The sequence below is a fragment of the Lithobates pipiens genome, unplaced genomic scaffold (genome assembly GCF_037356315.1).
Source record: "Lithobates pipiens isolate NorthernLeopardFrog02 unplaced genomic scaffold, aLitPip1_a1.2 Scaffold_13, whole genome shotgun sequence".
NCBI lineage: Eukaryota > Metazoa > Chordata > Amphibia > Anura > Ranidae > Lithobates > Lithobates pipiens.
In genome coordinates, this window is record NW_027507718.1 from 298,514,701 (window position 1) to 298,540,927 (window position 26,227).

General features: G+C 42.2%; 1 protein-coding gene across 1 annotated transcript in view; it reads right to left on the reverse strand.

Moving 5' to 3' along the window:
• PRDM5 (PR/SET domain 5) overlaps nt 1-26,227 on the reverse strand; it is a 292,222-nt gene that overhangs the window by 247,042 nt on the left and 18,953 nt on the right. The window contains exon 3 of the mRNA XM_077476830.1: nt 19,226-19,348. Within this exon, the coding sequence (XP_077332956.1) occupies nt 19,226-19,348 (123 nt within the window). The remainder of the gene's footprint in view (nt 1-19,225; nt 19,349-26,227) is intronic.

A 26,227-nucleotide genomic window follows, 5' to 3' on the forward strand; every position in this document is an offset into this window, starting at 1 on the left:
TTACCTTGTCCCTTGGATCCAGCGATGTCCTCCGCGCTGTGTGATCGAGCTGTCCTCCGTTCCATTGACACAGTGCCCAAATGCCGCCGAGCCCCGTTCCCTGCAACGTTATGGCGCACGGGAGGGGAGATCAGCGCCAAATTCAAAAAAGTAAAAAGACACAAAACACACACAGTACTGTAATCTTACAGATTACAGTACTGTATAAAAAAATTACACACCCCCTTTGTCCCTAGTGGTCTGTGCAATGCCCTGCATGCACTTTTATATTATAAATACTGTTTTTTCTGCCTGAAATTTGGAGATTGTCCATAGCAACCAGAAAGTGTCCCTTTTTCAGTGTTTTAGGATTTGATTACATTATTGAATAATTTTTATTATTATTTATTATATTATAAACTTTATCATACCCGGGATGTCTGCTAGACTCTGGTTTGAACAGATTTAAGAGAGTTATTCCTAAGAATTACAGGACTACAATATAAAACGCCAAATTTCCATGCAAAATAATTGTACCGCTTTCAGCACCTAAAACCAGAACTAATCATACCGCCAGGGAGGTTAAACTCTGCTAATAACCACTTCAGAGTTTGGAAGGTTTTACCCTCTTCCTGATCAGGTAATTTTCTGCGATACGCCACTGTGTTACTTTAAATGACAATTGCGTGGTCATGCGAAACTGTATCCAAATAAAATTGATGTCCTTTTCCCCCACAAATAGAGCTTTCTTTTGATAACCTCTGCAGTTTTTACGTTTGTGTTAAAAAACAAAAAAAATTTCAAAAAAAAAAACAATATTGTTTACTTTCTGCTATAAAACATATCCAGTAAAAAAAATAAAAAAATGTAATCATCTTCATTTAGGCCAATTTGTATTCTGCTACATATTTTTGGTAATGGTGACGATCAGCGATTTTTATCTGGACCGTGACATTGCGGTGGACAAATCTGACACTAAATGACACTTTTTGGGGACCAGTGACACCAAAGGAAAGAAAAGTATATTGTATATGCTTGGAGTATATGGGAAATTAAAGCATTTGGATGACAAGTGAACATGGAAGCTGTGACATAGGGATCACCCAAGGCTGTGATATTTGTTTCTTAACAATTATATCTCCTATGTATGATTTACTTATATATCTGCTTTGACATTTAATCATTGAATTAAGACTTTTTTCCATTAATTTATATTTTAATACTAGTTTTCATTTATAACACTACTGAATGCCATCAAATCATACACACAGTGATTTTTTCACCCAAGAGAACCTGCTATAATGGAAAATGTTTCTCAACTACAAAGAATACAGCATTAGTGAATCAAATGCTATTAGCAATTACAATGGCATTGCATATCTTCATTATGTAACATAATGAGGTGAAACACTTGATAAAATAACAATGGGAGACATAATGGCTTGCTCTTTTTATATACCATTACTAGATCAATAATCTTTTTAACACTTTCTCATATTTTCATATACAGAGCACAGTGAAAGAAGACCAAAGCAGCTGTCTCCACCTCAATTGGCATATCATTGAATTTTCTGCTGCATTAAAGCCTTGGATAACACCCAAAAGAACAAGAGGAAAATCATGTTTACCAAAAAAGGACTTCCAAGCTATCTCATACTTCTTGAGTGTTTATGTGATGAGACTTCTGCTATGTGACGAGGAATGTATCCATGGTGTATTTCAGCCTTTTTGTGAAAGAACATACACTAAAACTATGCTCTGTATATGAACTAGAATACACATCTTCTTAAGTATTTCTTAAGGCACTTAACATGGATCACACTTACAGGTCTTTTTGTTAATTGTGTGCATGCATATCAGCACTTACTGGTTCTATCAGAATACCTATGTACCCCTCTTCAACTAAAGTATACACCAGTAGTTATTATTATTCTTTTTTTCATCAGAAAGTTTGTGGTGCCCACCAATGCACTATCTACATCAGGGGAAGGCAACCACGGCCCTCCAGCTGTTTTGAAACTACAAGTCCCATGAGATATTGCAAAACCCTGACAATCACAGGCATGACTCCTAGAGGCAGAGGCATGATGGGATTTGTAGTTTCACCACAGCTGGAGGGCCGAAGTTGCCTACACCTGGTGTAAATCACTATGCAAAACTATCTAACTCAATGGTTTCAGGAAATAGGTTTTAAAAGTTGGTGTATATAATAAAGCTCATGTACAGGGTACAGCATATATTCACAGAATTTGTTAACAAAGGTGGCTTGCTATAGAATGTATGCTCCAATGTCCAAACGGTCACTGACCTATATTTCTTGGAAGATCCATCATTGATTAATTTAGAAATGTATTTGTTTTTCAATTTACAACATGCCCAATCACTCAAATTCGATGTCACAAAAATTGGCCGATGCTGCGGCCCCACTAATGGTAAAAAATCAAATGATTATTCAAAGGTGCGATTTGCAAACAAAAAATAGATCAGAATTTGACATGTGTATGGCTGGCATAAGCCTGGGTATGCCTAAAATAAAATAAAACATTGTATGTTTTTTGGGTCAGTAGCACTGTAAGCGTTTATATGTTCAGATCATATTTTAACTAAAACAACATTAACCACTTAAGGACTGCCCCATAGCAGATACAGGGCAGCCTTCTTGTGTACAATCACACATATTTATGTGAGCCTGCACTTCTGCCATCAGCGGCCTAATTCTGCTTTGATTACTCACAGCAGAAGCCGATCTGCGAGTGTAGGGCACTGGATGTCAGACACAAAGACACAGAACGGAGCCCTGACTATGTAAACAAGGCAGATCTTTCTGACATGGGGAAGGGTTGGATTTTGTGTCCCTGCAAAGCAGTCAATAAAATCCATCATTTCCCTGAGTAAAAGCAGCACACATTGTACAGTAAAACACTGGCTAGGCACATAGTTAACCCTTTGATCACCCTAGATGTTAAACCCCTTTCCAGCCATTAGTATAGTGACAGTGCATATTTTTAAGCACTGATCACTGTATTTGTGTCACTGGTTCCCTCAAAGTGTCATTTTGGTGGCTAATGCCAGCAATAGTACCGTCCAAATATGTGCGACATTGACTTTGCGGCGCCACACCGATTCCCAAAAGTAGTTACTGTACTACTTTTGGTGACTTCAGGGCGATTTGAATAGACATATGTGCATGAGCCCGCACAGATGTTGATTTGTCCCCAAAGTTGGACTACATTGCCAGTTTTAAAACACAACTTCTAACCCACATCAGTGTGAACCTGGGCTTAGTGTCCGACTGTTCACTGCAATATCACAGTCCCGCCATACGATGCTGCCATTACTAGAAAGAAAGAAAAAAATCACAGAATATATACCACAGTTTGAATATGCTGATACTTTTTGCAAATCAATCAATATACGCTTATTGGGATTTTTTTTACCAAAAATTTGTAGCAGAATACATATTGGCCAAAATGCTCGGGCACTAGTCAGCATATTAGATTCTTCAGCCTTTAGTTCAATGTTTTTTTAATTTGAATTATATGTGGTGGATCAGAATACAATAGTCTACATTGGTGAAGTAAAATTAGAAAAATATATACATAAAACTATTTTTCAGAAATAAAAAAAATGATAATTGGCATGTGCATATGTAGTCACCCCTTTTGTTTTGAAGCCCATAAAAAGCTTTGGTGCAACCAATTACCTTCAGAAGTCACATAATTCGTGAAATGATGTCCACCTGTGTGCAATCTAAGTGTCACATGATATGTCATTACATATACACACCTTTTTGAAAGGCCCCAGAGGCTGCAACACCAAAGCAAGAGGCACCACTAACCAAACACTGTGAAAACCAAGGAACTCTCCAAACAAGTAAGGGACAATGTTGTTGAGAAGTACAAGTGAGGGTTAGGTTATAAAAAAATATTCAAATGGAAATAATATGACACAACAGCAAACCTGCCAAGAGACGGCCGCACACCAACAAAGACTGGAGTATCTGTACATAGGACGACAATAAGTAGTACGGTCCATAGAGTTGGGCTTTATGGCAGAGTAGCCTAAAGAAAGCCATTACTTTCAGCAAAAAACAAAATGGCACATTTTGAGTTTGAGAAAAGGCATGTGGGACTCCCAAAATGTATGGAGGAAGGTGCTCTGGTCTGAGAAGAAAAATCAAAGATAACAATATGTCTGGCGCAAACCCAACACATCACATCACCCAAAGAACACTATGCTGTGGGGATGTTTTTCAGCAGTGGGGACTGGGAAACTGGTCAGAGTTGAGGAAAGATGGAGGGTTTTTATTACAGGGATATTCTTTAGCAAAACCTTTACCACTCTGTGTGTGATTTGAGCCTAGGATGGAGGTTCACCTTCCAGCAGGACAATGACCCCAAACACAATGCTAAAGCAACACTTGAGTGGTTTAAGGGGAAACATGTAAATGTGTTGGAATGGCATAGCCAAAGCCCAGACCTCAATCCAATAGAAACTCTGTGGTCAGACTTAAAGATTGTTGTTCACAAGCACAAACCATCCAACGTGAAGGAGCTAGAGCAGTATTGCCAGGAGGAATGGGCAAAAATCCCAGTGGTAAGAAGTGGCAAGCTCATAGAGACTTATCCAAAGCGACTTGGAGCTGTGATAGCCGCAAAAGGTGGCTCTAAAAAGTATTGACTTTAGGGGGGGGTGGGGGAGTGAATTGTTATGCACATTGAATTTTTCTGTTATTTTGTCCTATTTGTTGTTTGCTTCACAATAAAAAAAAAAAATCTTCAAAGTTGTGGGCATGTTCTGTAAATTAAATGATGCACATCCTCAAACAATCAATGTTAATTCCAGGTTGAGAGGAAACAAAATACTTTTGCAAGGCTTTGATGAATAATTCTATAAGACTCCTTTCACACTGAGGCATTTTTCAGGCACTTTTGAGTGCTTTCACACTGAGGCGTTATGTTAGCAGGAAATTAAACAAACTCCTGCAAGCAGCATCTTTGGAGCGGTGAAGGAGTGGTGTATACACCGCTTCTAAAGCGCCACTGAAATGGATGGGCAGTGCTTTACAGGTCATTTTAACCCTTTTTCGGCCATTAGCGGGAGTTAAAAGCGCCCTGCTAAACCTCTGCAAAAACGACTGTAAATCGCCGTTAAAAAGTGACGATTTACTGCCGATGCCCCAGTGTGCCGATGCCCCCTGCACGAACAGAGCCGTTGGTCCCAATTTTGCATCCACGTAGGTCCGCATGCATGTACCTGAGCTCACACTATCTCCATTCAGGGTCATGTACCCACACCCACACAGATGCCAGATTGGGAACAGCAGTTATGCCTGTGCAGCCTTTGCATCCCAATTGACATAAATGGGACTGCGTGTACAGGGATGCATGGAACATCTGTGCATTCCTGTGTGGGTAAACATGGGCGTACACTTTAGTATGCCACATGTGCATGATGATTTAGCAGGAATTTTGTAAGTTACGTTGTGCTTATCTGCAATATTAATGATTTTAGTGTATTTTTTGTGAAAATAGCAATATGATGAACATTTGGCAATTATTGCAGGGCCCAAATCAGTAGCACTTTTTTTTTATTCTACAGGTCATGTGCTTTCAGAAAATGTCTAGTTTGAGGGGCCTTTTCAAATTCTCTGGATTTTTTGAGTAAATTGTTCTTTACAGTTTTGCGTACATTTAGTTTTCACCATTTCACAAAAAAGGTGCAATTTAAAATATACAAATATTTGTTATTTATTAACTCAATACAGTTTTAACTTTTATATTTACTAGGAATTTTGCAGGAGCTTTGATTTTAGTGCATTTTTTGCAAGAATATTGTTTTGGTAAACATTTGCGCAAATATCGTGGGGCCTTAAAAATAAATAGCACCTTTTTATTCTACCGGTCATATGCTTTCAGAAAATATATGCTTGGGGGGGGGGGGGGTCTTTCACAAATTCTGAATATTGTAAGGGAAAAATTAAAACCTTCATATTTTTATAGAAATGTGTATATTTACACTTTTTGTGTACATTAGATTTGAACCATTTTGCAAAAAGGCACAATGTAAAAATTACAAATATTTGTTATTTATTAACTTCATGCTTTTATATTTAGTTGGAATTTAGCAGGAATTTTGTAAAATTAGCTGTGTTTTTATCTGCTAATAATGGTTTTAGTGCATTTTTAGCAAAATTATTGTTTTTATAAACATCTGCGCAAATACCGCGGGGCCTAAAAAATCTGTAGCACCTTATTTTTATTCCAGAGGTCATATACTTTCAGAAAATATATGGTTTGGGGAGTATTTTACAAAAGAAACCTGTAATTGAAAAATCAAAACTTCCAGATTTTCACCATTTTGCAAAAAGCCCCAATTAAAAATGTACAAATATTTGGTATTTATTAACTCCATGCAGGTTACACATTTATGTTTAGTAGGGATTTAGCAGAAATTTTGTAAAATTAGCTGTGTTTTTAATCTGCTAATAATGGTTTTAGTGTATCTTTTGTGACTATATTGTTTTGATAAACATTTGCACAAATACAGCAGAGTCTAAAAAAATCAGTAGCACCTTCTTTTTATTCTAGAGGCCGTATGCTTTCAGAAAGTATATGGTTTTGGGGTTCTTTCACAAATTCTGAAAGCTGTAAGGGAAAAATTAAAACCTTCAGATTTTTTGTGAAATTTGGATATTCACTTTCTTGTGTACATTCGAATTTCACCATATTGAAAAAAGACGCAATGTAAAAATAAAATAGTTTGTTATTTATTTATTCGCTACAGGTTAAGCTTTTATATTTAGTAGGGATTTAGCAGGAATTTTGTAAAATTAGCTGTGTTTTTATCTGCTAATAATGGTTTTAGCAGGTTTTTTTTTGCCAATATATTGGTTTGAGAAAGATTTGCGTAAATGCTGTGAGGTCTAAAAAAAATCAATAGCACTTTCTTTTTATTCTAGAGGTCATATGCTTTCAGAAAATATATACATGTGGGGTTCTTTCACAAAAGCTGAAAGCTGTAAGGGAAGAATGAAAACTTTCAGATTTTTTGAGAAATTTGAATATTTACACTTTTGCATCAGATCAATTTTCACCATTTTGCAAAAAGATGCAATTTTAAAGTTACAAATATTTGTTACCATATTTATCGGTGTATAACACACGCCGGTGTATAACACGTACCCCAAGTTTAGGAGGGAATTTTAAGGAAAAAATCTCTTCTTGGCTCCGCTCACAGTCATGCCCAGTTCCGCCCTATGATCGACATAACACAGGTCCAATGGCGGGACTGGACGTGACTGTGAGCGGAGCCATGAAGAGCCGAGTACACTCGGCTATGTGTATCTCGGTGGCGATCGCTCTGCTCACAATCAGTGGAGATGGGGATCGACAGGGATCAGCGTATAACACGCACCCGTGATTTTCCCGATTTTAAGGGGGGAAAAGCGCATGTTATATGCCGATAAATACGGTATTTATTAACTCAATACAGGTTAAGATTTCAGATTTAGTAGGAATTTAGTAAAATTTTCTGTGTTTTTATCTGATAATAATGGTTTTAAGTGTATTTTTTGCAAATATTTTGGTTTGATAAACATTTGCGTAAATACCGTGGGGGTCTAAAAAATCATTAGCACCTTCTTTTTATTCAAGAAAATCCATTAATTTAGATGGAGTCACCCTTCCACAGGAGAGAATGTCATCTATATAGCGAGCCCAGAAAACCAAATTAGGCCTCTGTTGGGCATAGATGACAGCTTTCTCCAGTTTGGCCATAAACAAATTAGCCACGCTGGGGGTATATTTTGCCCCCATCACGAAGACTCTGCTCTGTAAATAATAATCACCTCCAAACCAAAAATAATTGTGCATTGCTGCCAATTTTAAGAGATCTATAATAAATTCTCTCTGAATGGGCAGCAAATCCAAATCCTGATTTAAATAGTGAGATACTGCGGCCAAACCTAAATCATGGGTAATTATGGTGTATAAGGATGTTACACCCGCCGTTACCAGCCACCAACCTTCCTGAAAAGGGCACTTCCCAACAAGACTGATAACTGCCCTAGTATCATCTATGTCCAACAGAGGCCTAATTTGGTTTTCTAAGCTAGCTATATAGATGACATCCTCCTCCTGTGGAAGGGTGACTCCATTTAATTAATGGATTTTCTTGATTCCCCTAATCTTAATGAAAGAGGGATTGTCTTCAATTATGAAATTAGTCAATCACAAATCCATTTTTTGGATCTAGATATTAAAGTGGAGGAAGGCAAGTTGGTCAGCTCCAGTTTCTTTAAGGCTACTGACAAAAATGCCTTTATATCTAGGGACAGTTGCCATCATAAAGTTTGGCTGGATGGAATACCTAAGGATCAATTTCTTCGTACAAGGATCCAGAGATTTGTAGAAACGGACTATGATATAGCAAGTCAAACACTACTATGGAAGAGGTTAGAAATAGAGATCGAGATACACTTTTCGGGGATAGACCAGAGGTAACTAACTCTACTAATTTTGACATATGCTTCATTATTTCATATTTGTCCCAACACTATACTGTTAAACGTATAATACAAATACATTGGTAGATCTTACTTAATAAGAATGTGCCTGCACCTTTACTTCCACCAAGACCTCAAGTTGTCTATAGGGATGCATCTTCTATTAAGAACAGGATAGTGCAAAGTGTCCTTGATCCTCCATCTAAACCTTCCTTCTTTCATAGTTTGGTAGGTTATTTTAAATGTTGCAGATGTCGAGTTTGCCAATTTAATAGCCATAAAAATAAAAAATAAAATTGGATTTTACTATCACCACCAGCAGGACATATACTATCAAACCCTTCATTACATGTAGTACTATGCATGTGGTATACCTTCTTCAATGCCCATGTAGGTTACAATATGTGGGCCGGACTACCCGAGCTCTCAAGATAAGACTTAATGAGCATATTGGTAACATCATAAAAGGGTACAAGAATTACAAGAAGCACACTGTCTTACGCCACTATGATCTTGTTCACAATAGAGATCCACGTGGTACTCCTTTTGTGGGAATAGACCACTTTGTCTTCCACTGGAGGGGTAGTCTCAAGGTGAGAGAACTCTCCAGAATGGAGACCAAGTTGATATATATCTATAAATGTATTAAAAGTTAAATTCCACATGGTTTAAATGTCGATTAAAACTGAAACATTAAGAGCATGGGACATGGAACTTAAAGGTACAACAGGGCAAAATAATAGCCCCTTGATGCTCTTGATAGGAAATAATTACTTTCCCCCGGGGAAAGAAAATAAATTGTACTTAAAATGGACCCATACGGATCAATTAAGATTAAGAGACATGCTAAAAGCAAATACCTTGTGCTCACTAGCAGAGTTACGAGAGAAATATGGTACAACATCATGGGGCGGGTGGAGATATAGACAACTCCAACATTTTGTAGAATCCCTTCCCAAACCCCTCAGTTCAGTTGATAGCTTAAATCCCTGGGAAAAATTAATTGACCAAGGGGGATAAGTAGATAGGGGATTTCCAAAATATATAGGATGTTGATAACCTTTATGGGTGATGGGTTAATGTGTCTTTTGGGGAGTTGGGAAGTAGACCTAAACGAAGCTATTTCGGAAAAGTTGAAGGGAAAAGTTATGGACTACGTCCACTCCACCTCAATGGACACAAGGATAAAAGAAATTAATTATAAATTAATGACTAAATACCATGTTCCATCTAAAATACATAAAATGAATCCTGACCTATCACCTTTATGCTGGAGAGAATGTGGGAAGGAGGGAACCCATGCTCATATATGGTGGCAGTGTAGCTCAATCCAGTTTTATTGGGAAGAAGTGCTGGACTTAATTAGGAAGAATGATGGGACAGAAATAGAATTAGATCCCTGGAAATGTTTGTTCCATGTTATTGGGGGCTCTAGAAAAAAGTACAGAGCAACACTCACCCCATTTTTACTGAATGCAGCGAAAGTATTAATCCTGAAACATTGGAAAATAAAGGAAATACCAAGGATAAAAGATTGGTTTAGTGAAATAGATAGAATGATTATGGAGGAATTAATATGGCTTCAAAAGGGAGCAGGAAGAAAATCTCAGGATACCTGGAAGAAATGGATAGAATATAAACAGTCCCCGATTTATTTGGGAATAATGGGGAATGGAGGGAGCACCCAGGGGCTTGTCCCCTGATGTTCTCTCTCCATCCCCCCGCCTTATGAAGGAGAAGGGGCATACAATTCTCTCCCTTCCCCCTTTTTTTTCCCCCTCTCTGCACAAATTAAAGGAGGACAGTAATGGGGATAGAGGGAGAGGAATTCCTCCTCTCTAAACCTTGAAACTAGGAAAATAGTCACGGTTAAGAAGAGAACAGTATGGTTCATAATGGGGTAATGTAGTTTACAGGGGGATAGATAATCCCCCCTTTTTTTCCTCTTTTTTTTATTTTTAATCTTTTTTTCCTGACAATATGAAGGTGGATAACACTAAGGTAGAGAGATTAGATTCTCTTTCCCTGAAAGTAAAAGATAAATAGACACGGGTTACGTGGGGATATTGATTAGGAAAATCCCCTCCTCCCCCTTTTCACTCCCCCCCTTTTCTTTTTTTTGAGATATGGGAATGGGCATGCTTTCAGGTCCTCCTCTCTTTCCCTTCTTCTATTTCTCCCTCCCCCCCTTTTTTTTCCTTATTTATAGTTAGTAATTTAGATGGCCCAGAATTAAGAGGATATGCCGTGGTGTAGATTTACTTTTGAATTTAAACGTATGTTAAAGGATCGATCCATTCAAGTACCCAATGTAAATTTTTTGATGTATTTATGTGTATCTTGAAAATGTTGAGTATTATCATGAATGACTTGCAAATTGCCTTGCAAAGTATGTAAGATTGTTTTAACAATGTGAAAAATGTAATAAAAACTATGTAAAACATAAATGTGGATTGGGATGTAAACTTTTTTAAACAATTCCTAAACCTGCTTTATTTTTAGCAAATGTTTTTTATATTGCTATGTATTTAAAGTTTTTTTGGTACAACTCTTGAATTTATTTAGTGTTATGTCCCCTTTAAGGAAAGGCAATTGTTATTTTTTAGTGAGTATATGGTGTTCGTAACACCAGCTACGCCCCGTTTCATTACTTGTGTTTTTATTTATTCTTAATTTTAACAGTAAATTATACATTTTTTTCATAATTTTTCCTTGGGGATACCAGATTCATGAAGACGTCATGTCCAGTGCGATTAGCATTACACACTGCTCTGTATCCGGTCCCGCTGTCAAAAGCAATGCTTGGAGTTGCTTTAGTGCACTCAAAGTGAGGCTTGGTCACGAATCTTTGAACCGCAAGTTTGTCGGTGAGAACGAGGCTTGGCTGGTTGTATTGGATACTTATTGTAGTGACAAGAAGTGTTCTTCATGCCCTGGAAGAAGTCCATTTGTGACGGACAGAGGATACATAGACCTGTCATCGCATTTGTTTTATCGGTAACGTTTGCTGCTGTTTTTAATGTTCCGTGCACTGTCATTTGGACACTTGTTCAAGTGCCATTACCATTTAACCATTACCATTTAAATAAACACATGTAGGAAGGTTTTTTTACACTATTGGAGCCCCTGGTTTATTTTTGGTATCACTGGGTTATCCAGATGATCTGAGCTCAGTGCAGGAGGAACGGCTTGTGAGGCGCACACAATCCGCACTGTATCTTCTGTGGATACGTTACAGCTGGGATATCCAAATGCCTATGTGATCTTCCATAATAGAGGGTCCATTATTTGGGGTGAGAGAACATCCTGACTTTACTGTTGGTAACGTCACAAGATGGAGGGTTCCTTTTGGATTATGTTTTGTATAAGCACCTTAGATTGCTCTTCATTCATCTAATTAACTGTTTTTCTTCACTGTTGCTGAATGGGCTCCTATGAACACTTTTTGGATTATAATGTTCACGTTATGCATTGATTTTTGAGCGCAACTTATCACCTTTTTTCACTTTTTAATTAATAGGCTGTATTTTAGTGCATTAAAAAAAAGCTGTAAAAAGCTTTTTCAAGCTGCAGTGTGCAAGAGGTCTAATGCCACGTACACACAATCAGACTATCCAGCGGACTTAGTCTGGCGGATATAACCACTGGAAAGCTGCCACCGCCTCTTCTTCCGACTTCCGGTGTCTTGTCCCCCTCTTCGGTTCTTCTTGCCACCTTCTCTTCTTTTCTTCTTCCTAGAGATGTTGACTCATCGCTGTCTCTGGCTGTAATGACAGGGACGTGTTGCACGGCGACTAAGACCCCATTCACACCTGAGCATTTTGTAGCTTGAAGCCTGAAGCTACAAAATGCTAGAGGGGAAAAAATCTATTATTCTCAATGGAGATGGTTCACATCTCCACTCCATGTCGCCTGAAGCCGAACGCCTGAAGCTCAAACAAGTTCTGGACTCTTTTTTGTCGCTCGAATCGAGCAGATTTGGGCGTTTTTCTTCTTTTAACATTGGTGACCTTTTGCCCTGCACAAAATCGCAGCAAATCAAAAAAATGCTACGAAATCACAGTAAAAAACGCAGCAAAAAACTGTAAATTTGTGTGATTTTCTGCTTGAAAAACGCTACGCTCAGGTGTGAATGCAGCCTTATATAGGGACAATGGGCGGGGTCACCGGGTGATGTCCCTGCCCATTATGATGTCACAGTCCCAGAGGATTCCCAAAGTAAAGGCAGGTGTCCCAATACTTTTGGTAATATAGTGTATCTACTATTCAATTATTAGTGATCTATAAATGGAGTGTTTATTGTGTAATTTAATTGTAAAGATCTACATTGCACATGGCATGTATGGGTAATATGGACAATTAAATACCCCCTCCTGAAAGAATCTGTAGCCATATGTGTTTTGCATACACTGAGGTCTGTAGTGTTTCTAAGTCCTAACCCTACGTCAAAAACAAGTCAAGGAAATTGAAAAGGGACGTGTCCAGGAACGGCATGTGAGCAGCCGCTTATCACAGAGCTCCCGCCAGTTACCCTGTGATTGATCCTGTTCCTGGCTCTGCAGGATAATTTCTTTGGTGCCCGAGGGTTCCAGATCTCCCGCTGACTTACCCAATCTCTTTGGCGTACTGCTACGATGATGACTACCCGCAAAAACAAGGAGGGAACCGAGCAGCCCGAGATCCAACATGGTGCCTCCATTGCTCTCCAGCAGCGTGGCTTGTGTGGTGCGGAGAAGAAGGTCACAGCGAATAAGCCGCCCGAAACTCTTAAAATGGCCGCTGGTGATCAACCCAGGGACAAGACATATTATGCCCAGAAGCTCTGTGGGATGGCAGACTTGGCTGATGGAGCAGAGGGGGGGGGGGGGGGGGGGGATACAGTGCAGGAGGAGGTGGAGAGGGATGTGGCACAGGCAGCCATTTCAGCACAGTCTGAGGCAGAGAATGAGGAGATGGAGAAGTGGAGACTGAACAGCCGACCCTGGCTGCTATATTACGGGCAGTTAATAAATGTACTGCATCAATCAACACTTTACAAGAACATTTCGGTGGCCTGAAAGAGGTAACCCTGATCAGACAAGACTTGCAAAAAATCAGGGAAAGAACAACTGTAGCTGAATGCAGGATCAGTGACCTGGAAGACAAACTCCCCCCTCTAGTCAGGGAAAATTGAAAAGACTATCTCCAATTTACTGACCTTAGATTGCAATAAATCCCAAATCACACCACTTCCTGAATGACTTTAGGATGAATATTGAATCCCCCTGATGAGTCACAAGACCATATGATGTAACGCGTAGAGGAGGGGCAGATTGGTTTGGGAAGATGCTTTTGCATCTCTCACAGAGTGGCACGGAGTAGATGCAGCATTGTGGTTTTATATGATAGACACTGTATGTTGGTGCACTGGAGCACCTTTTAAATGTTAGTTCTATGTACAATTTTTAACACATTTTATATTGTTTAAAAACTATATAAGCACTATTTGGAGCTCTTTTTCTCTCATATATATTCAGTCATAATAGAGGCACATCAATGAAGAAACAAGGAGGAAAGCATGACCAGTTAGTCCGGGGTGACTAAAAAGCTTTATTTGACCAAACTTAAGTCTTAAGAGTTCACACTCTGTGAGGTAAGCGCATTTCTTATGGGGGGAGGGGGGGGGCACTGAGGTGCATAGATAAAAAGCACAGATTTTTGAGAGTTTGTGTAGTTACAACTTTTTTCTGACATTTTCATTAATTAAATATTAAATATTTGACGGCACTCAAGCACAGGATTTATATTACTACACAAAGAAATACACATGAATGTATAATGTTATTGTATATTCACATGTTATTATGTTGGTACTCATATTTGCACTGAAGAATTGATACGCTCAGCCCCATTCACATGAAGCTCCAAAACACCTGAAGCTCAAACAAGTTCTGGAGCTTCTTTTTAGGCCCCTTTCACACTTGTGCAACTTGTCCTGCGACTTGGGACTGCAATGTCGCATGAAAAGTCATACCCCATGATTTCCAATGAGTATCATTCATATCAGTGCAACTTCAAGTCACACGACTCCAAAGTAGTCCCTGGATGTGAGTTACACAGGCATTCCCTGAAATAGCGGCAAAATCGCAGTAAAATTGTGCCCCCCCTACCCAAAGCACCTTCTCCCCATGTTGATGAGGACAAGAGCCTCTTCCTGGCAACCCTGGCCATTGGTCGACGAGGTCTGCGGACGGGGGGGGCTTATCATAATCTGGAAGCCCCTTTCAAAGATCCTGGCCCCCCACCCTAAGTGAATGAGTATGGGGTACATTGTATCCCTACCCATTCACCTAAAAACAAAGTGCCAAAAATAAAAAGCAGTACACAGGTTTTTAAAGTAATTTATTCCTCTCTTCTTTATTTCTCTCCCCTCTCTGTCTCTTCTCCCTCTTCTGGCGATATCTTTTGCCTCTGCCGAGTCTTCTAGCGCTCTCCAGTTCTTCTCCCTCTGTCCGCTGTCTTCTGCCTCCGCAATGTCTTTTCTGCTGTCTTCCCGCTCTTTTGCCGGGTCTTCTCGCTTTGTTCTTCTTCCGATGTTGACGCAAGGCTCTCTCCCGCTCTAATGTTAGGTGCGCGGTGTGCCACTACTTATATTGGCATGGGGAGGGGCCACTGAGTGATGTCATATGGAGGCCACGCCCCTCATGACATCACCACCCCATCATGCACCGGGTGATCTGGGAGCCCCCTTGTTAAAGGGGGCTTCCAGATTCCGATAAGCCCCCTGACATCCAATGGTCAGGGTTATCAGGAAGAGACCCTTGTCCTCATCAATGCACCCACCCCCCCATGTTCAGGACATGTGGCCTAGTACGGTTCAGGAGAAGGGTCTGGTACGGATTTTGGGGGGACCCCCAGGCAGTTTTTTCAGCGTGGGGGTTCCCCTTAAAATCCATACCAAACCGAAGAGCCTGGTATGCTCTTGGAGGGGGGGACCCATTCATTTTTTTTTTACATTTTGCGTGGAGTTCCCCCTAAAGATTCATACCAGACAGTGGCAGGTATTGTTGGGGATCTCAAGTCACAGGGCAAAGTCAGATCCACAGTTGTATGACTGTCATGTCGTACCAGTGTGAAAGGTGCCTTAGGACCCTTTCACACTACCGTGACTTCAAAGTCATGCGATTTTGCAGCGATTTTACTGCAACTTTGCGGACGTGATTTGCTGTGATTTTAGGAAATTTTGCAGTGTCAAGTCGCAGAACAAGTCGCACAAGTGTGAAAGGGGCCTAAGTAGTTGGATACATTCACAAATGAAAAACATACATAATCTGTAAAAAAGAAATGACTCTTGACTTGTGTCCCTAGTTAGTACAAAGCTCAGTGTGGTAGGACATTAGGAATGTTTGAATGATTTCTAACAGTGCTATTTGTTTTATCTTAACATTTTACATGGCATTTTAATTAGTCTGTAGTCATTGAAAGCTTAAATGCCGTTAGCATCATCAAAAATGGCAAAAATATTTTCTTTGTAGGTTTGATAACCTTGAAATTAGCAGTCTTTAAAATACACACATCAAGAAGACAGGCTAATTCTGTCCTCCGAGTACCCTTGACACAAATTATATCTCATTTTTACAACTTGTGTTCCATTACAAGTTAATCTTCTCTTTGTAGTTATAAAGACTGTAGTAGATTTGCTGTGTTCACCAAACAGTTCAGCAATATGTAAATTCAAATAAGTAGCTTATCGAAGGTCCTCTCTTTAAGTTTCTTTCATTGCAATCTGCGGTACTGTGATAGTCTCGTTATATAATATTAGAAGAGCTTACTAAATAAAATGTAAAGGGGTCTCACATTAAAACATTAGCAATGGTTTTTGTATCTAAAGGCTAGAAAGAACATATTTTCACTGTGCATTGCTAAAACTGCTAAGGATTTCAAAGATTAAAAAGTTGTAAATAAAACTAGATGAGCACATTAAATACAAAGCATTGTTAAACATTATCACAAATTACATCACTGATTCTGTATGTTTTATCGTCAGGTAAAAAGCCCCAATAAATTTTTCTTTTTTTCTTTAATATTATTCCATCTTTACTTATGCTGCTTAAACCCCTGCACTAATCTTTTTATAGCTCCATGCGGAAGGTTACTCAATCAGGGGACATATCAACTTTGACCCCAAGCTTGTACAGACAAGCCAATAGCTATGTGCAAGGAAAGGGAAAGAAGATGTGGTAGTTAAGGCCATTTGCTGTTCTTTATTTTAACTGCAGGTGAAAAAGTTGGGCAAAGAAACCAGTACCCGAACAGTATCTCCTACTGATCACAGGCATTCTGTCACTCTGCTTTAAATACATACAATATATTGTTAAGCTGACCATCCTGGATAATTGGCGCTGCATGTATAATGGTTGTGCCCTCAACTACATAAATGCTGGACCCAAGTGCAAACGCTAGCCCAACGGCTCACTGGCCACCATGTAACATAAGATCAAGAGTTTTTTCCTCTTCCATAACAATGATTTTCCCATCAAAACATATAAAAAGTCAGTTATTATGTATTTAGTTAATGCAGCTCTCTCTTGCATTACAGCTCTATGGAAATCTCCCTCAGTGCCCACAATCCAGCTTTGGCTCATCCACATGGAAGATTTTACCAGCTCTCTCAAAGGGAGGTCCACTAAATTCAATAAAACATGGCTGTAATGGTTGCATTTATATTCAGAAGAATAGATCCTGCCCTCACTGGGTTGGACAGCCTGTAGTGATCTTTCCCGAGTAACATCACATTGCACCCCTCTGATCTCCCAGGGCCCCTTGATTATTTGCTGCTGTATACCCTTCCCTGCCTCATGCAGTTTCTTATTCCCTATCCCACCCTCTTCCCCCTTTTTGCTCTTTACCTGTCTCAAAAAATCTCAAAATCTACTCGCAGCCACAATCTAATGCCGCATACACAGGACCAGACTTTTCGACGGACAAGGTCCGACGGTCTTCCCGACAGACTTTCAGCGGAGGTTCAATGGACTTTCTGTACGAAATGGACTTGGCCACACACGACCAAGCTAAGTCTGTTTGTTTTGAACGTAATGACGTAAACGGGACTAAACAAGGAAGTTCAATAGCCAGTAGCCAATAGCTGCCCTTGCATCGTATTTGGTCCGTCGGACTAGCACACAGACGAACAGATTTCCTGATTTTTAGTCTGCCGGATAGAATTAAAACATGTTAAAAGTAGATTGTAAGCTCTAACTGATTCCCCTTGTCTTGAATTGTATTGCATTTTACTGTCTACCCCAATGTTGTAAAGCGCTGCGTAAACTGTCGGCACTATATAAATCCTGTATAATAATAATAATAATTTCTAGGTCCGCTGGACTTTTGGGGAAAAAAAGTCCACTGGAGCCCACACACGATCGAATTGTCTGACGGATTCCGGTCCAAGTCTGCCGGAAAGTCCAGTCGCGTGTACACGGCATAAGACTAATCTATATAGCCCTGTAAAGAAAACATTACTATACATACCTTTTCTGAATCTGCTCTGGTCCAGTCCTATGCGGAGCTGTCACCAACAGCTTCTCTGTGTAGGCGGGTGCAGAAAATCCAGCCGACAATGGAAGCCCCATAGTAACTCTTCTCAGGCATTTCACACCCGTTGTCGGCTGTCTCCTGTACACAGCACCTGCTGCTGGAGACTGGACTGGAGCAGCTTCAGAAAAGGTATGTATATCGATTTTTGCTTTACAGGGCTAGACAGGTTAGTCTTAGATCAGGGGTCTCCAAGCTATGGCCCTCCAGTTGTTCAGGAACTACAATTCCCATCATGCCTAGTCATGTCTATGAATGTCAGAATTTTACAATGCCTCATGGGACATGTAGTTCCGCAACAGCTGGAGGGCCGTAGTTTGGAGATCCCTGGTCTTAGATCATGGATGAAAATAAATTTAAAGATTTTAGTTTTAGTCTGACCTTCCACTTTAAACAATACATGCATACTTGCTTTTAATAATGCTGTTTTTATTACTAATGCACATTTCATTCTATACCTTTCAGGTATTCAGTTATATACTGCACATAAGTCAACAATTTTCATTAATAAAGCCACCATATTTTGATACTTATCTTAAAATACAGTATACAGTAAGTGTCGATAAACCATTAAAAACAGCTGAAATACATATATATGAAACGGTCTTACCTGTCAAGAATGTGTAATTTTGTTTACCTGTTTTTTAATCTAGATAACTGGTTCATTTGTCTTTACTACAGTCAAAGAAATACAGTTTGGCCAAGACTGTTATTAGCAAGCAATGGAGCAAAGCTCACTACTGAGGTCACACCTGCGCTCTGTCTTTAAATCAAAATGCTCAATTTGTTAGAAACACACCACTGTACAATGCAATCGCCTGATTGGCTTTTTATCCTAGTCTGCCTGTTATTAATGTGCGAAGGATTAAAACAGAATAGTATAAAGCAGGTTGAAGTGCTATTGTATATACTTTTAATTATTTCATTGGATAAACACTTAACTGGATTAAAAAGAGGCCTTTATATCTCCCTAACTTTTAACACGCAAAACATATGCTATGGACCTAAATTCCATTCTAACATATAAGAGAAATATTACATACCATTACACAAATAAACATAACTAAGTCCGACTTTTACTAAATAAAATGTAAACTATTTGCAATAGGAAATTACACGTTATAAAACAGAATGCACATCAGATTAAGGCATTTAAGAAAAAGTGACCTGGATAGCTGCCAAGTTCTTCTGCTCCTGTGATGGTGCTTCATGGACAAAGCGTAACCAATTGGAATGGCGTGGATTTGTGGCATCTAAAACATACAGAACTTCTCCTTTATTTCCTCGGACCTGAAAAAGACATCATTTGAATAAAGAATGTTTTCTAGAAAAATAGGAAGTAAAGATCATGTAAGAAAGTAACTGCTTATGTATATTAATACTGGAAGGAGACTTTTCTAAAGCATGTAAATAGATGGCAGTCTAAAAAGGTTTCAAATCTAGGTATTATGTGATGCAAGAGACTCATAAATAAAAAAAAATTAGACGTGCACTGACAAAAAAATTGTTTATTTTCGTTTCATTGATTTTTTTGGAAATTTGAAAATTCGGAAATCCAAAAAAAACGGATTCCGAATTTCGAAAATAAGAAAGAAAATCAGTAAAATTTGAAATAATAGCTAACTAATAATAACTAACTATTACATTATAGGTATTGGAATTTCCTTTCAAATTTGTCTGTTTGTGAACGCAACGAATACAAATTTATCTGAAGTTACGAGTTATCCGAAATAAGGAATGCCGCATCTAAACAAATGGAATGGAACAAATTAACCACTTCAATACAGGGCACTTAAACACCTTCCTGCCCTGACCAATTTTGAGCTTTCAGCGCTGTTGCACTTTGAATGACAATTGCGCGGTCATGCTACACTGTACCCAAATGAAATTTTTATCATTTTTTTCCCACAAATAGAGCTTTCTTTTGGTGGTATTTGATCACCTCTACGGTTTTAATTTTTTGCGCTACAAATAAAAAAATACCGAAAATTTTGAAAAAAAAAAGGTTTTTTTTTGTTTCAGTTTCAAAACTTTGTAAATAAGTAAGTTTTCTCCTTCACTGATGGGCACTGATGGAGCTACACTGATGGGCACTGATAAGGCGGCACTGATGGGCACCAATGTGGCACCAATGAAGTGGCACTGATGAGGTGGCATTGATGGACACTGATATGTGGCACTGATAGGCGGCACTGATAGGCGGCACTGATGGGCGACACGGATGGGCGACACGGATGGGCGACACAGACGGACACTGATAGGTGGCACAAATTGGCACTGATAGCTGGCACGGATTGGCATGGATGGGCGGCACAGATGGGCGGCACAGATGGGCATGGATAGGCGGCACAGATGGGCATGGGTGGGCACTGATAGGCGGCACAGGTGGGCACTCATAGGCGGCATTGGTGTTATACTATAGTAAGTTTTGGGAAAATGTGGAAAAAAATGAAAACGCATTTTTTTTACGCAAAGTTGTCCATTTATAAGATATTTCCAACACATAGCATGTACATAGCAAAAATGACACCCCAAAATACGTTCTACTACTCCTCCTGAGTATAACGATACCAAATGTGTGAGACTTTTACACAGCCTGACCACATACAGAGGCCCAATATTGAAATAGCACCATCAGGCGTTCTAGGAGCATAAATTACACATCTTATTTCTCAACCACCTATTACAGTTTTGAAGGCCCTGGAGCACCAGAACAATGGAAATGCCCACAAAGTGACCCCACGTGGCACTGACAACACGTGGCACTGACGACACGTGGCACTGACAGATGGCACTGGAGGCAGATGGCACTGGAGGCAGATGGCACTGGCACTGGAGGCAGATGGGGCTGACAGATGGGGCTGACAGATGGGGCTGACAGATGTCGCTGGCAGATGTCGCTGACAGATGGCACTGGGGCTGGCACTGGCAGATGGCACTGGCACTGGCAGATGGTGCTGGCTATTTGCTCTGGCTAATTGCTCTGGCAAATGGGGCTGGCAGATGGCACTGGCGCTGGCAGATGGCACTGGCGCTGGCAGGTGGCACTGGCAGGTGGCACTGGTGGCACTGGCGCTGATGGCACTGGGGCTGACGGCACTGGGGCTGACGGATGGCACTGGCGCTGGCAGGTGGCACTGGCACTGGCAGGTGGCACTGGCACGTGGCACTGGTGTCACTGGCGGCACTGGGGCTGACGGCACTGGGGCTGACGGATGGCACTGGCGCTGGCAGGTGGCACTGGCGCTGGCAGGTGGCACTGGTGCTGGCAGGTGGCACTGGCAGATGGCACTGGCGGCACTGGGGCTGACGGCACTGGGGCTGACGGCACTGGGGCTGACGGATGGCACAGGCGCTGGCAGCTGGAACTGGTGCTGGCAGGTGGCACTGGCGGCACTGACGGCAATGGGGCTGACGGATGGCACTGGCGCTGGCAGGTGGCACTGGTGCTGGCAGGTGGCACTGGTGCTGGTAGGTGGCACTGGCAGGTGGCACTGGCAGCACTGGCGGCACTGGGGCTGACGGCACTGGCGGCACTGGGGCTGACAGCACTGGGGCTGACGGATGGCACTGGCGCTGGCAGGTGGCACTGGTGCTGACAGGTGGCACTGGTGCTGGCAGGTGGCACTGGCACTGACGGCACTGGCACTGGCGGCACTGGGGCTGACGGCACAGGGGCTGACGGCAGGCACTGGCGCTGGCAGGTGGCACTGCGGCTGGCAGATGGCACTGGCACCGGCAGGTGGCACTGGCGCTGGCAGGTGGCACTGGCAGGTGGCACTGGCGGCACTGGCGCTGACGGCACTGGGGCTGACAGCACTGGGGCTGACGGATGACACTGGCGCTGGCAGGTGGCACTGGCAGGTGGCACTGGCACGTGGCACTGGCACGTGGCACTGGCAGCACTGGCACTGGCGGCACTGGGGCTGACGGCACTGGGGCTGACGGCACTGGGGCTGACGAATGGCACTGGCGCTGGCAGGTGGCACTGGCGCTGGCAGGTGGCACTGGCGCTGGCAGGTGGCACTGGTGCTGGCACTGGCACTGGCAGATGGCACTGGCGGCACTGGCGGCACTGGGGCTGACGGCACTGGCGGCACTGGGGCTGACGGCACTGGGGCTGACGGCACTGGGGCTGGCGGATGGCACTGGCGCTGGCAGGTGGCACTGGTGCTGGCAGGTGGCACTGGCAGGTGGCACTGGCGGCATTGACGGCACTGGGGCTGATGGATGGCACTGGCGCTGGCAGGTGGCACTGGTGCTGGCAGGTGGCACTGGTGCTGGTAGGTGGCACTGGCACTGGCAGGTGGCACTGGCGGCACTGGGGCTGACGGCACTGGCGGCACTGGGGCTGACAGCACTGGAGCTGACGGATGGCACTGGCGCTGGCAGATGGCACTGGTGCTGGCAGGTGGCACTGGCACTGGCGGCACTGGCACTGGCGGCACTGGCGGCACTGGGGCTGACGGCACTGGGGCTGACGGCAGGCACTGGCGCTGGCAGGTGGCACTGGCGCTGGCAGGTGGCACTGGCGGCACTGGCACTACTGGCAGATGGCACTGGGCTGACAGATGGCACTGGGCTGACAGATGGCACTGGCACTGGGGCTGACAGATGGCACTGGGGCTGACAGATGGCACTGGGGCTGACAGTTGGCACTGGGGCTGACTCACAGATCCTCTCTCTCCTCACACGCTGTCTCTGTGTGAGGAGGGAGAGACACGGCAATGGGAGATGATCTCATATGTTTACATTTGAGATCATCTCCCATTGGCAGCTGCGATCACGCTGTGAACGGCCGCTTTGATTGGCCGTTCACGGCGATCTGTGTTTGCCTGTCTCTGGGAGACACAGCGAATACAAAACTTCCGCGATGCGTGCCCCCGGCGGCGCGCATTGCGGAAGTAAACACAAGGACGTCCAGGGACGACCAGGCGAAGGAACCCGCCTGCTCTACGGCCGTCATTCGGCTATAAGGCGGGCGGGAGGTGGTTAAACAATAACCCTCCTCCCCACCTCTCCACCCTAAACAATAACACAAAAGTCTCTACCTGTGAGGAAAGGGGGTGTGTGACTTTCCTCCAATCAGCTGTCTTGGCTGTTTTGATTGACAGCTGTGGGAGCCAATGGAGCTGCTGCCCTGTCTTAGCCAATCAGGAGGAGTGTAATGGATGACTGAGGGGATCATGGACATCGCTGGAGAGAGAAGGGACTCGGGTAGGAAATTGGGGGTGCTGGGGAGGGTTCTACACACAGAAGGTTTTTTTATCTTAATGCATAGAATGCATTAAGATAAAAAAAAAAAAAAACGTCTGCCTTTGCAACTCCTTTAACTGATCAGAAACGTTATGTACACTACCCTTACTTTGATACACAAATTTGCACCATGTTCCATGTTTTTTTAAATCATTAGACTTAATAGTAAAACCATACAGGTAATTTGTGGTAACTATTTAAAACACATGCTGACCCAAAAAAATTATCTCACATGGATATATTCTTCCTACAGCCAGTATCACCTAAATGTAGCAAGAAATAAGGCACAAATGTAGCTGGGTGTGTAAAGTCTCTTTTTTTTTTTCTTTTTTCTAACCACTTCCCATCCAGGCCAATTCTGACATTTCTCTCCTACATGTAAAATTCATAATTTTTTTGCTAGAAAATTACATAGAACCCACAAACATTATGTATTTTTTTTTTTAGCAAAGACCCTAAAGAATACAATAGTGGACGCTGCAACTTTTTATCTCACATGGTATTTGCGCAGCACTTTTTCAAACACTTTTTTGGGGGGAAAAATGTTTTATGCTTAAAAAAAACATTAACGTTAGCCCAATTTTTTTTCACAATGCAAAAGATGAAGTTACACTGTGGATTGGCGCCAAACTTTGGTACCTAAAAATCCCCATAGGCAACGCTTTAAAAAAATTTAATGGTTACATCTTTTGAGTTACAGAGATGGTCTAGGGCTAGAATTATTTCTCTCACTCTAATGTTCGCAGCGATACCTCACATGTGTGGTTTGAACACCGTTTTCATATGTAGGCAGGACTTATGTATGCGTTCGCTTCTGCGTGCGAGCTCACGGGGACAGGGGCGCTTTAAATTTTATTTTTTATTGTTAGTTTGACTCTTTTTTCTTTTGTTTGACACTTTAACCACATGACATCTGCTCTATGGCCTAATGACAACCACAGACGGCCTACCCTGTGCATGCTCCCTGCGTGCGCCCTGCAGAGCACGCTGTGATCACCGAGTCACTGAGACTCGGGTGATCACCGATCTGAGTCCCAGCCCCTTACCATGTGATCAGCGGTCACCCAATGACAGCTGATCACATGATCAAAACAAAAGCTCAGTGATCGTTTTTTTTTTCTCCTCACGGCTCACCTTAAAGGGACATTGGTCCTGAAATGGAAGAGGCGATTATGTTTCATAATTGCAACCTGAAAGTGCTCACAAGTGCCACCTATCAATGCCCACAAGTGCCACCTATCTATACCCTCAAGTGCCACCTATCAATCTCCACCAGTGGTGCCAATCAGTGCCACCTAGAAGTGCTGCCTATCAGTGTAACCGATCAGTGCCCATCACTGCCACCCATCAGTGCTCATCACTGCCACCTCATTTTTTTTTTTTATTCTGCCTTTTTACATTGTTTTAACAAAAAATGTAAATTGGACAGGTGATCAAATACCACCAAAAGAAAGCTCTATTTGGGGGGAAAGAATGCTAAATTCATTTGGGTACAGTGTTGTATGACCACGCAATTGTCATTCAACGCTGAAAGCTGAAAATTGGCCTGGATAGGAGGAGGGTTTAAGTGCCCAGTAAGCAAGTGGTTAAAGAAAAAAAAAATTGTGATCACTTTTATTCCTATTACAAGGAATGTAAACATTCCTTGTAATAGGAATATGGCACTATCTGTTCTTTTTACAGTGAGATATGGGGTTAATAAGACCCCATATCTCACCTCTAGGCTGGGAAGCCTAAAATAAAAAAAAACGATCACGGCTTCCCAGCCGTGGCGGCACTGTTTTTTGAATGCAGAGGCCGGGTGTGACGTCATGACATCACGCCCGGCCTCCGAACAATCATAGAGACTCTATTGTCACCATCCGGGACCGGTGGATCCATTCTCCAACTCACTGGAAGCGGTGCGTAAGAATGATCAATCTGTGGAACAGCCGCTATGATTGTTCTTATGGTGCAGGGAATCGCCGGCTGAAAACAGTAATATCTGAATGTCTGTAGCTGCAGACATCATTCAGATATCACTGCACAAAGACAAGGACGTTCTTGAACATCCTAAGGGAGGGAAGTGGTTAAAAATAACAAACATGTTATACTTACTTGCCCTGTGCAGTGGTTTTGGACAGAGCAATCCAGATCCTCCTCTTCTCTGGTCCCTCTTCTGTGCTCCTGGCCCTTCCCTCCTGTTGAGTGCCTCCACAGCAAGCAGCTTGCTATGGGGGCACCCAAGCTGAGCCGCAGCTCTGAGTATCCATCCAGACACGGAGCCACAGTTTGGCCCACCCCCTGTCTCTCCTGATTGGCTAACTGACTTTGTAATGGCACCGCTGCTGTGTCCCAGCCAATCAGGGGGGAGTGTCCCAGGGGGCCGAGGACTTCATTCACATTGCTGGATAGAGATGGGACTCAGGTAAATAATTAGGTGGGCTGAGGCGGGCTGCTGCACACAGAAGGTTTTTTGTCTTAATGGGTAGAATGCATTAAGGTAAAAAAACGTCTGACTTTACTATACAACCACATTAAACCTTGAACTCTAACAGAGCATCTTCTTGCGACAGGTCAAGACAGTTACATGATAGAGGCAGTTCATAGTCAAGCTTATGAAAGTGGACCTTCAGTACCCTCCCCTCCCTCCCCTATTCTGCCATCTTATTCTGACATCATCAAGGGGGTTGGCTGGCTCTTCCAGGTTCTCGCTACCGGCCCCATGATGACACGTTATGATAACATTTAGAGTGGCACATCATCAGGGTGCCAGTTTCAAAAAACATAAATGACAGCCAGCCCTCTGGTGCTGTCAGAAGAATATGGTGCTGGGGGGGAGGGCCCCTAATGACATGGTGGAATGTCATCAGCATCCTGGGCAGTGTGACATGGGGGTCCATGAAGGCTGAGAGAACAGAATACATCATTATC